This window comes from Aulonocara stuartgranti, assembly GCF_965226115.1.
Source record: "Aulonocara stuartgranti genome assembly, chromosome: 9".
NCBI lineage: Eukaryota > Metazoa > Chordata > Actinopteri > Cichliformes > Cichlidae > Aulonocara > Aulonocara stuartgranti.
The window spans coordinates 18,056,780-18,069,021 of NC_138960.1; the positions used below are offsets into that span (position 1 = coordinate 18,056,780).

The following is a 12,242-nucleotide window of genomic DNA, read 5'->3' on the forward strand; positions in this document are numbered from 1 at the left end:
ACAACTCAATACTTTGTAACATAACCTTTGTTGGCAATAACAGAGGTCAAACGTTTACTATAGGTCTTTACCAGGTTTGCACACACAGTAGCTGGTATTTTGGCCCATTCCTCCATGCAGATCTTCTCGAGAGCAGTGATGTTTTGGGGCTGTCGCCGAGCAACACGGACTTTCAACTCCCGCCACAGATTTTCTATGGGGTTGAGGTCTGGAGACTGGCTAGGCCACTCCAGGACTTTCAAATGCTTCTTACGGAGCCACTCCTTTGTTGCCCGGGCGGTGTGTTTTGGATCATTGTCATGTTGGAAGACCCAGCCTCGTTTCATCTTCAAAGTTCTCACTGATGGAAGGAGGTTTTGGCTCAAAATCTCACGATACATGGCCCCATTCATTCTGTCCTTAACACGGATCAGTCGTCCTGTCCCCTTGGCAGAAAAACAGCCCCATAGCATGATGTTTCCACCCCCATGCTTCACAGTAGGTATGGTGTTCTTGGGATGCAACTCAGTATTCTTCTTCCTCCAAACACGACGAGTTGAGTTTATACCAAAAAGTTCTACTTTGGTTTCATCTGACTACATGACATTCTCCCAATCCTCTGCTGTATCATCCATGTGCTCTCTGGCAAACTTCAGACGGGCCTGGACATGCACTGGCTTCAGCAGCGGAACACGTCTGGCACTGCGGGATTTGATTCCCTGCCGTTGTCGTGTGTTACTGATGGTGACCTTTGTTACTTTGGTCCCAGCTCTCTGCAGGTCATTCACCAGGTCCCCCCGTGTGGTTCTGGGATCTTTGCTCACCGTTCTCATGATCATTTTGACCCCACGGGATGAGATCTTGCGTGGAGCCCCAGATCGAGGGAGATTATCAGTGGTCTTGTATGTCTTCCATTTTCTGATGATTGCTCCCACAGTTGATTTTTTCACACCAAGCTGCTTGCCTATTGTAGATTCACTCTTCCCAGTCTGGTGCAGGTCTACAATACTTTTCCTGGTGTCCTTCGAAAGCTCTTTGGTCTTGGCCATGGCGGAGTTTGGAGTCTGACTGTTTGAGGCTGTGGACAGGTGTCTTTTATACAGATGATGAGTTCAAACAGGTGCCATTCATACAGGTAACAAGTGGGGGACAGAAAAGCTTCTTACAGAAGACGTTACAGGTCTGTGAGAGCCAGAGATTTTCCTTGTTTGAGGTGACCAAATACTTATTTTCCACCCTAATTTACGAATAAATTCTTTACAAATCCTACTATGTGAATTCATGGATTTTTTTTTCACATTCTGTCTCTCACAGTTGAAGTGTACCTCTGGTGCAAATTACTGACCTCTGTCATCATTTTAAGTGGGGGAACATGCACTGACTAAATACTGTTTTGCCCCACTGTACCTTGGCAGCCTGCCCAAGTAAAGCATATGTGAAGGAAACACATTTAATTTTCCAAAACACATAAAAAATAAAGTTTTAGATGAATTCATCATATTTTTTTTTACATTAATAACATATTTACTAGTTGCTGTTAATTTGTGGGCCTGTTTTAATATAATCAATATTGTTTCTTAGCCATCTCATTTCCTCTCATTTCTTCACCACCTTTCACTCACCTGTAAATTAATACGAATCGTCCTCTCCTCATCTAGTGCAGTGGCCAGCTGCTTCATCTCCTGCCTGAAACAAACCGTCACAAACAAATCATGATTGTATATATACAAGAAACAACCTGCTGCTTAAAAGGCACACACTCACCTATGTTGGCTCTTCAGCAGGTCTATGGAGGCCCTCAGGTCTCTCAGCTGGTTCCTGAGTTCCTCCAGAGATAGGGGTGTTTGTGGTGAGTGCCGGAGCTCGGGTGAGGGACTCAGACCCGAGGAGGAAGACGGAGAGGCGGATCGATGGCTGGAGTTTGGCGGGTTCAGGATAGAGGGCTTGGCGGGCAGTGGTACTTTACTGTCAGGAGCCTATCCCAAACACAGATCAACAAGAAGAATTGAAGAATTTAGCATTTATAATATTTTCTTCCTCTCATATACAAGATCTAACCTCGTACACAACGTCCTTCGTGATTAAAATATACAGAAAATGAAAAAAAATAAGAGACTGTGCAGGATTTTAGGTTCAAGAAAGAAATTTCTGTCTTGATTTTAAGCACTTTACAGAATAAAAGTATGTGTGTGCCTGTATGATCAAAGCTGCAAGCTGGATGGGCCTGGAATTTATTGATAGATTGTTTCACTAACTTGATGATGTTCAACTTAAAAAGAAAGAGTCAAACTTGACCTTTTTTGTGATATTTAACCTTAAAAGTGACTTAATGTACTTCATGTAATTAAATAAAGCATTATCTTTTTTTTATCTGCCAACACTAACATTTGCCAGAAGCCTTGAGTAAAATTACCAAAACACAGTTTTACAAGTCAAAAAACATGAAATTCTGTAGTGTAATGCCCCCTGATGGATTAAATGAGAAGCACAAGGAACTGCCATGGCCGTACAGAGATGGTGGGTACTCCTTTCCTCAGGGAAGCATCTACAGATCTGGTGGAGACAGAATCATGATTGTCCTTCACTCGCTCCTTGTCCTTCCTGACCTCCACTATCGGTGAGTCCAGGTCAGTGCAGGACAGAGAAGACTGCAAAAGAAAGAAATGTGCTTAAAAATGTATACATTCACTGGTCTTCTTTTTTCAGACTACAGATATATTCTGATAGCAAAATATCCACAACAAGAAGAAAGAAAAAAAAATCCTTGTATACAAACTGAGACAATAATTTTTAAAAAGCATCACAAGAAATTTATATTTTGCAAGGACAATCTAGTTTAGCGAGAAGAATGGAAATGGGGAGAAACATCTTGTCAAACCATGGGCCTCTGACCCAGCGCTCCGAGTTTATTTTGGTATTCTTCTCGTGTTAGCTTTGTGATCATGTGTTATTCCTATTTAGTTTAGGTTAAAGGCAGCCATTATTTATTGTTTCCTTGGTTTCCATATTTGGATTCTTGAGTTTATCATGTGTTTTTAGGTCTGTAGGCTTAGTGTTGTCATGTCTAGTTTCCTGTTTTATTCTGAAATAGATCGTGCGTGTTCTGTGTTCATGTGGTTAGTTTTTCTCTCCCCTGTGTTGTAATTATGTTTAATTCTAGTCAGCTGTATCCTCATGTGTCCTCGCGTCCCCTGATCACCTCGTGTGTATTTAAGTCCTCAGTCTTCCTGTGCTCAGCGTTGCATCGTCTGTTATCTCTCAGTCATAGAGTGTCATAGGTTTTTGTTTTCACTGTGTTTCATAGTTACTCAGTATTCATGGTTTTTCATAGTTTTCTTTCACTGAGTTTCATAGTCTTTCAGTTACAGTGTTCACAGTCTTCTTTGTTTTCTTAGTTTCAGGTTTTGCCACCTGCAATTAGCCAAATGTTGGAATTAAAGCTCTGTTCTCCTGTGTCTGAATTTGGGTTCGCATCTGAAACGCACCGGCTGCTCAGTCGTGACACATCTAGGTCTATTCTGAAGTTAAGCTTATTTGCCTGACAGCATCTTTAAAGGTCACAAACAAATCTGTGGTGAGGGGTGTTGGCTATCAAAAGCCTTGATTTGGGTGAAATTGAAGTAACAAAGTCTTGATGAAATGCTGCAAACAGAAGTGATAAAAATGCAAATAATTTGATTAAAACATTTGTGACTGCATGAAAACAAAGCTATGTTTCATTGAGTTCCCTGAATTACATTTATTACTAAAAGCTGTGAGGGTGGGAAAAGAAAAAGAATTTAATTTCAGTGCCTAAAGCTATCAGAAGAATGTGAAGAAACATCTGCTAAAACTTCCTGAGTTTGTGTGTTATGTTGAAGGCGTATCAACAGAAGTTAAAACAGGGCTAGGCCATATTTATGTGTAATACAAATTTATACCAAAAGATGGTGCAGTGAGTCAATGTAGCACTGTAGCAATGTTTAAGCTACTAAGTGCTGATTTAGACTTATTCAGGGGGGTTTATGGTTACAAGGTACCTACAGTGTGGATTTAACAGCAAGTATAAATCCCCTGTAATGCAGAACAATGGCTGATGTTTCTGACTGAAAACCTTCCAAAAAGAAACCACACTTGGTTGGAAAGAAAAGAAATAAAATAAAAACTTGGTTTGCTAAAGAGTAGCACCATCTTATGCTACATAGAGCGATGTCAGAATTTCTAAGACATCAGTGTAAGCCTCGACTTTTTGGTAAAACATGACCATACTGCAAACATAAAGGTTTTTATAATTGTCATTTTTATTTATTTCATTTATTTTTTTTTTAGGCTGATTGACACTAAAGTATTGGTAATAACAGAAAAGAGTGGTTAGCGTTCAAAGCTTAATCTACAGTCAGCCAGCAGGGGGCGACTGTATTTTGGTTTGAGGTCTGTAGAAATATGTTGTCTTTCTTTCTTCATATAAAGTCATTTCTGAAAGGCCGACTACAGACTGACTCACTGGTGTGATGATCTGTGAGCGGGGTCGGCGGTCCGTGACTCGTGGTCGCGATGCCGTTGGATGACTCAGCTTCTCTGTAGAAGAGACAATTGCGTCCAGATCCATATCTGTGCAGACACACACCAGAAATGCAGAAACATATTAGAGACTCCGGCAGAGCAAAAATTCTGAGCCCGCTCTGACACTGCATCACTGCTCGATGCTTCTGTCAGTCTAACTCACCGGTGTCACGTGACCTGTCAGGGGCAGAATCTGGTGTCGAAGCCCCGCCCTCAGATTTGGGGCTATCACACCTGAGCAAGTAAACCATACGTAAATATTAGGCTCATTATGCTCAGGCATGTACAAATCAGGGCGTTTTCTGTATCTGAGTGTGTTTGTGTGTGTACTGACGCTAGTGTGGGCGGTCTCTCGGGACGCCGCGGGGGTTGGGAGGAAGAGGAGGCGCTTGACTTTGGAAGGAGGGGTTTTTTGGGAAGGAGAGATGGGAGGGTGGGCTTAGAGAGGTCTCCGAGTTTCACCTCTTCACCTACGCACAAAACAAACATACACACAAAAATCATACAACATAATGAGAACACACAAGCAGATCAGAGCTGGATATGCATGCAGAGGGACAAGCATGACTCAAACACGTGCATCATTAGACAAGGGGAAGGTAAACATGGCTGCCTCAGCAAAAATGAACAAATTTTGACCTTTGAAGAGGAATAATTCAGCTGTAAAGGTTAAAGGATGATGAGGGCCGCAGGAAATAAAAGGAAACACACAGACAGGGAAACAGAGGACAGAAAGGATTAAAAAAGATCAGGCATCGAGGTGGTGGCAGCGGTATTTGTCAAGTATTTAAGCTTCTACTAAAAATGAGCCAAACAAGAACCATTTATTATGTTACAATTCAAGAAAATCCTCCATCACTGTTGCATAAAATAACTGGCGTGATTTCATCCAAGACCAGTGTGTACAGTGAAACACCTGGATTGGCTATGCATCTGACCTTGACCCAAGGTCATAGCTGACCATGAAAAAAAAACAATTCAAGAAATCCTTTTGAGTAATACAGCATAAAAATAGATGTGAAAAGAGCTGTACATCACACTTTTTATTTATTTAATAACAAGCTGACGCGAGCACAGTGTAATAAGATCATCACAAAACACCAAAGTTTAGCTCTTGCCCTTTGGGGGGATTTGTGTTCTCTGAGTGCTCATGTTGGTAGTATGATTAAGAGAAGTATTAAGTTGCTGCCATTTCTTTTCTACATCCATTTTTCCTTACAGCAGAGTCACTTTATCCTCCAGCCTGCTTCTGGATCTTTTTTTTTATCAAGAATGTATTTATTTCCCCCTACTCCCCTTACAAAGGTGGCCACACCTACAACCAATCAGGATACTTACTATCCTTATTATGAGTCTAGATTAAAAATCTCATTTTTAGAGTGACCTGCAGTTAATGCCAGGTCTACAAAGGACAAAGGACTAAATACAATATCCAGAGCGTATGCAGTAAAAGATTGTAAAAGTAAACAGGTACAACTTTCATCCTTTTCCCAATTCTTTAAAACTGACTTAAATAAACAGTCACCAGTTCTAACTATTTCATGTTCCACATAATACAAACTTCATCTACTGGTCTATAAACCAGATTTGGACTCTAAATGTTGTGGAAGAAACTGTTGAATGCTTCAGCGGGACAGTTCATGTTTGTAGCTGCATTTGAAGTGTAAATTGCACTCAATGCAAGTGTATGGAGGCAAGCTGAGAGTCTGTAACTATTAAAAAAAAAGCCCAGAAACAACAGTTGCATCAGTCTTAATAATAGTGTGTCTATTACTAATCCGATAAAAGGATTTAATCTTTTAAATAACGACAACAAAGCAAAAACTGTCTCAAAAACTGACTTTTAGCTGTGCATGGTAAAACCTTTCATGCTTTTGGAGACTTCTTAAAAGCACTTAGCTGCAGTAGCACCCTCCTACTCAGCATGTACTGCTGTGCAAAGAAGCCACACGGAAAAGTGTACCAGCACGATTGCTTTTGACTGATGTAACAACAAGCAACACCTTAAAAACTGTCAGCCACAAAATCATAGAACTTACGTACTTAATTGTTTGGGGTTTTTTTTTAGCAAAGGCAAACTCCAATCATAGAAACTTTGCTACTTTATTTAAATGTATGACAGAGTTATGGAAATCAGTTTGACAGTGGTACAAAGTAACACATAAGGCTGATGACACTTTTTATCTCTGATTGTATGTTTTTAACCCCACTGCAATCTCAGTATATCGCATATATATAAAAGAAAGACATCATTTCGTGCTGCTCTGATACAATGACATCGCGGCCACTGTGCAGACATCTGGAGACATTCGTCTCACACCAGCAGCACAGTCAATGCCAGTCTTTCTTATGCTTAAAACCACATAAAAACCCATAGTTTCCTGTTGCACACAGACTGATACTGATGCACCTCTTCAATCAAAGCTCTGCTATTTTGCTCAAAAAAATAGCGGGGCAATTCCCGTAAGTGATATCTGCAGAAACTTGACCTAGAAAAGAATCTGTCTTTTTTATGTAAAGAAGCCCAGCAGGGTGTTATATGATTATTATTAGTATGAAGGATGTTAGTAATTAGCCGAGCAAATAAGTGAGATAGTGCAGCCGAGCACTAGTCAAAGCAGGTCAGATTTTACCTCGATCCTGGTCTCTCTGGGGAAGATGTTCAGGCCGCTCAGGAGGAGCCTTCCTGACCTCTGACTTTTTCTCTGCAGTCAGAGTTCAAAGGTTTTTTTGTCTTTCTTTATTTTTACTATTTTCCCCCCTTTATTATTTTTTTATAGTCTCAGACCACAAAAACAAGCAGGAAGATGAGAGCTGTTACCTGTGGTGTGTTTTGCCGACGGTGCACTTGGAGGAGGCGGTTTCTTTGGTCTCTGGAAACGCATACAGATGCAGAAGCATCACAAAACCACATCTGCAGATTTCAAACATCACTATAACCTGGAAAGTTTTGCGAGTCATGACAAAATCACCTCTTTCTCAACTTCTAGCAGCTTGACAAAGTTGTCTGGGAAGACACCTTGCCTTCCCCCGATCTCCCCCATCCACCAGCCTGCATCGGCACAATCCTGGACAAAATCATTTTTAAGTATTTATTTGAATTTGCAGATGCCTGGAAGTGAATGCAGATGCGAATACGAAATCGCACAATGCTTCGCTCACCTTAGTGATGATATTTATGATGTCCCCGTCTTTGATCGTCAGCTCATCTTCATTTTGTGCTTCGTATGGAAAGAGGACTTTACACTGCTCCCGCCCTGACAGCCAATCAAAAAGAGTCAAGTCAGTTTAATAGAACAAAACCACCGAAAAAGTCAGAAACAAGTGGGTTTAGACAAAGAAGGCAAACTGGATTTGACCTACATAAATAGAAGAATGTGTTTTCATTATGCAAGAACGTCATCAACACAGTTTACATCGAGCAAAATATGTAATTTATAATTGGAAATATAAAAAAGTTCCAAATAATCCCTTTATTTGTTTTGTCTTTTTTTTAATGATCTTTTAAAGTCTTTTATCCATAGGTTTTACAATAAACAATAATAATCCCTATCAGTGATCTAATAATGGACAGAAAAATAGTTTGTTCTCTTGTATAAACGGACATGCTTGGACAAAAGCCCAAACGAGGAAGCACTTTCAAAACAGTGTAACAACATTAGACACTATGATAATAAGAAACAACGCTTTATTAGAATGAAAGGAAACCTGCAAAAAGTGTAGGAAATGATAGCAAACAGTTTTAGTTGACCGAATGGAACACATGGAGGGATCCTGTTTGGTTTGCACATGTATTTGAGATTTTACGAGCCGTTCTCAGCATCATTGTTTAATGTGCAGGAACCAGGGGAATGCTGAGAAAGCTGAGAGACAGTTTACCATTGTGGAACGGTTTCCTTAAACCCGCACTATGATTTTTCTCTTTAAAGTAACCAACAGGTTTTAGTACTGAGTCCTGACCGTCTAATTTATCTAAACTTACTCAAACGGCAAGAGAAAAGGGATCAAATATGAAGGTAAATATAAAAAGGCGGTCGCAGACAGACCTCGAACCCTTGTCTTAGGTCTTGTGATTAAATTACATGTCATGTTGCCTAAGTAAGGCACATTTTGGACTGCTTGTCATTTTGTTACCTGTTAAAAATTTGGCTGCTTGGTTGGGAAACCTTCTGTTTGGTATGCTTTGTTTTAGTCTTTTGTGATGCTTGCTGCTTCTAGCCTGCATGCAGTTAGTGTTTAAGCAAATATTCTTCTTTTAAATAAGATCTTCAAAACCTGTAAACCACTAAACCACAATTTTTCACTTCCTGCCACATGAAATAAGGCCAGATGATTGCATTTCGAGAGTGCAGAAAAAGGGCAAATTTGGGGATTTTTTTTCTATCTGGTAACTTAGGGACAAGTTACACATGTAACAACTGTAACATGAAGGTGAGTACACATGTACAGTAATCCACTACATTTCTGAGTCATGTGATTTACTGTAATGTGCTACTTTGGAACATGTTACATGCAACTCTGCTCCTTTAGCAGGCTTCTGTTCTTCTTCATGGTTGAAATCGTTGTTAAAGGGGTTTCCCTTTGTTAAAATATGACGAATAAGGATTCCTGACCAAACACCAGAATGTGATGAGCTGAAAGTGACATGTGCGTCGATTTGTCATTAGCACAGTGTTTTTGCTAGATTCGCCTACACGACAGTTAAGATGCAACTTCTCACCTTTGCTTTTGCTGTCAGGCTCAGTCTTCATGCTTTCAACTGCAACGCTCGCTGCTTTCCCGTCGCTGGCCTGAGTGGGGGAAGAGACGTTGGAACATCTTAAGTTTCAGACTCTTTCACATTCTCATCTATGTTTTAACATAGTTTTTGTTAGGCACTTCCTGGTTTGAGTCATCATGTTTTCATCTTTTATTTATCAATTTGTACTGTGCAAAAGCCTCCTGCTAGCTCCCATTTCTTTAATAGGTGTAGCAATATTTATTGCAACATGCTAATATTAATAAAAATACAGGATTTAAGAAAAAAAAACAGATTTTGTACAATTCTAATAAACTTGAAAGACAATATTTAGTATGACCACCTTTGCACTTCAACTTCAAAAAGGATAAGCGGAAGCTAATGGCTGGATGGATGGTGGATAGACCAAAATACTCAATTTTGCTCTACAAAGGCCTGATACCCACTTACGAGGACATTATACTGCTACTGTTCTATCAGAATTTTAAACGAATATCCTCATATGTGGTTCTTATTTTTCTTAAAAACAAAAATAAGGTAAAAAAATAAATAAATCTGGTAATTCTTTGTTTTTGCATTCATCGGGCCCCAATATGCCCAAACATCAAAGAGAAATTAAAAATGCATGCTGTGGAAGAGTTCAGGTCTTAAGAGGTTAAGGACATTCAAAGCTCTTTGGATGTTGGCTGCTTTTTGTTCTGTTCTCTGTCGATCCCACACTGCTTCATTAATGTTGATGTCCTGGCTCTGGAGAGGCTGCTGGTTCTCTCTGTGTTCGGCACCAAACCATACCAGAGCTTCCACTTTTTTTTCCGAGATGGGTGTTTTACCTTTTCCCTGACCTCCACTGTACATACCGATGACAATTTAATTTGGATTCATCCCTCCATCGGACCTGTTGCCACTGATTGTCAGCCCAATTCTTGTGTAATCTGGCATACCTCAGCCTTTTGTCCTTATTTTCCTTCCTTGAGAAAGCCTTCTTGATAGAAACCCTTCAACTGAGACATTTTCTGATGGGTTTTCAGTGAACAGTAGATGAATCATTTGAAGGGCTGGATGTATTATTAAGTCCTGTGTGCTAGCTCTGGCTTTACAAGATTTTTTTCTGTTTCTTAAGGACATGACTTTTGAAATACTGTTCATCTGCTGCAGATAGGTCTTAGTCATCACTTGTCCACTTTCCTAAGTTTCTTTTAAGGACATGCTTTTAAGGACACAGCTTGTGAGACATACCACATTTCTTGCTAATATTTCTTTGAGAATCACCTTTTTGGTGAAAAACCAGTCAGTCTCTTATCTTTGGCATGAATTGCTTATGCATGAATGATTCATAGATCAGTGTTAAGTGTCTTAATAAACAAAACAAAGATCGCTCTGAAAATGGCCTGGTATAAGTACTGAAAATGCGCTAAGAGGCAGCCAATGTCCAAAGAAACACCACTTTAAGCTGAGCATACAGTTTTTCAGTCACGTTATCGAGCATCTGCTCAAACTGCACGATTGACTCGCAGGGGTTAGAAGTTCGTAGGTCACGATGCACCTGAATGCTCACACTGTGCGTCCATAACATGAAGGTTATAACAGAAAATCTGTCGCTCGCTCTCCATCCCTGTCTTTCACTCACACAGACACACCACCACCATCAACTTTGCTAAATTGCTAATGAAAAACGTTGATCAGGCAGCTGTGATTGGGCAGGATTGTCCATCCAATTATTTTCACGGTTGTTGTGGTCGTGATAATTTTGTGAGGCCACATCGAAAAGGCTCGGATGAGCTTTCCAAAGTTCTACAAGTTGTGCCTCCATTGCTTGTGTCCAGATCACACGCTGAACTGCCGTGCTGCTCCGTCTTTTTCACCGACATTTATGTGTTTGCGTGTGCACAGTGTGAGAGGCTGCGTTGACACCCTGCGTTGACACAAACAGGTTTGATTTTCTTACAACCAAGCGATTGATGAACGGGAGCTGGACGTGAGGTGTTAATCGCTTCTCGTTATCCCACATATACTACACGATGCACGACACAGGATGAAGGCGAAACTCTGAAACTGAAAAATCGGCTCAAAATGAGCCACAAATCGCACAGTGTAAGTCCACATTTGAAGAGTTAAGATAAGATAAGATAAGATAAGATAACCTTTATTAGTCCCACACGTGGGAAATTTGTTTAGAAGAAAACTCTGGCTCTTTGGAAGCAACACATAAAGAAATGATGGCTGTCTTGAGGCTTTTGCACAGTATTGTATGTTTGTGCCTTTATTTAAATGCAAACATAAATCTATAAATCAAACATTGTGAAGTTTCTTTATAAATAACTTAACATGACTTGACATTTCTGAATCTTCTTCAGGGCCTCACAGTATTCAAGTAACACACTCAGATTTTCCTAATTGCACTTGAGTATAGCATCTTTGCTTGTCATTGAACTGAATTCAATGATGAGGACAAATCAATCAAAAATAGGCTCGAGAATGGAGAACAGTACACCGTGACAGCAGTGGCAGTCAGCACTGGTGAAACATTTCACTCAAATTGGTAGTAAATGAACCACACATAACAGGAAAATAGGAACACTAGCCAAACATAATGATGGGGGAAAAAAAATCAACTGTAAGGGTAAAAAGCAAGACTAACATAGCCGGTACTTTTCCAGTCTAAGCAGATAATTAGAGAGGATGAGCTCAGATTCAGCACAACAGGCTGACTTGCTGATCATGTTGAACACGCACACGCTACAGCTACAGTGTGCGGGTGCCGTTAAAGCAGCCGTTGTTTCCCAGCTGGAGTGGATCCCTCATTCATGTTTGTGGAACCAGTGGTTGCTCTTCCTCAGGAAAAATACACACACACACATACCCACACACAAACAGCACTCAGTCTGGGAGAAAACACACACACTGCTTTCTTCTGTTCGGTCGGGAGAAACCAACACCGCTGTGCCACCTCCTCTCCTCTCCAAACCCTCCCCTTTTCTGTCTT

General features: G+C 40.4%; 1 protein-coding gene across 1 annotated transcript in view; it reads right to left on the minus strand.

The window, feature by feature from the left end:
* The window catches only part of sh3kbp1 (SH3-domain kinase binding protein 1), a 45,581-nt gene that overhangs the window by 4,281 nt on the left and 29,058 nt on the right, over positions 1 to 12,242 (minus strand). Inside the window, 11 exon segments of the mRNA XM_082545715.1 lie at positions 1,602 to 1,665; positions 1,744 to 1,955; positions 2,490 to 2,627; positions 4,463 to 4,569; positions 4,685 to 4,755; positions 4,856 to 4,991; positions 7,155 to 7,226; positions 7,343 to 7,394; positions 7,494 to 7,589; positions 7,684 to 7,778; positions 9,242 to 9,311. Of these exon segments, the coding sequence (XP_082401841.1) occupies positions 1,602 to 1,665; positions 1,744 to 1,955; positions 2,490 to 2,627; positions 4,463 to 4,569; positions 4,685 to 4,755; positions 4,856 to 4,991; positions 7,155 to 7,226; positions 7,343 to 7,394; positions 7,494 to 7,589; positions 7,684 to 7,778; positions 9,242 to 9,311 (1,113 nt within the window).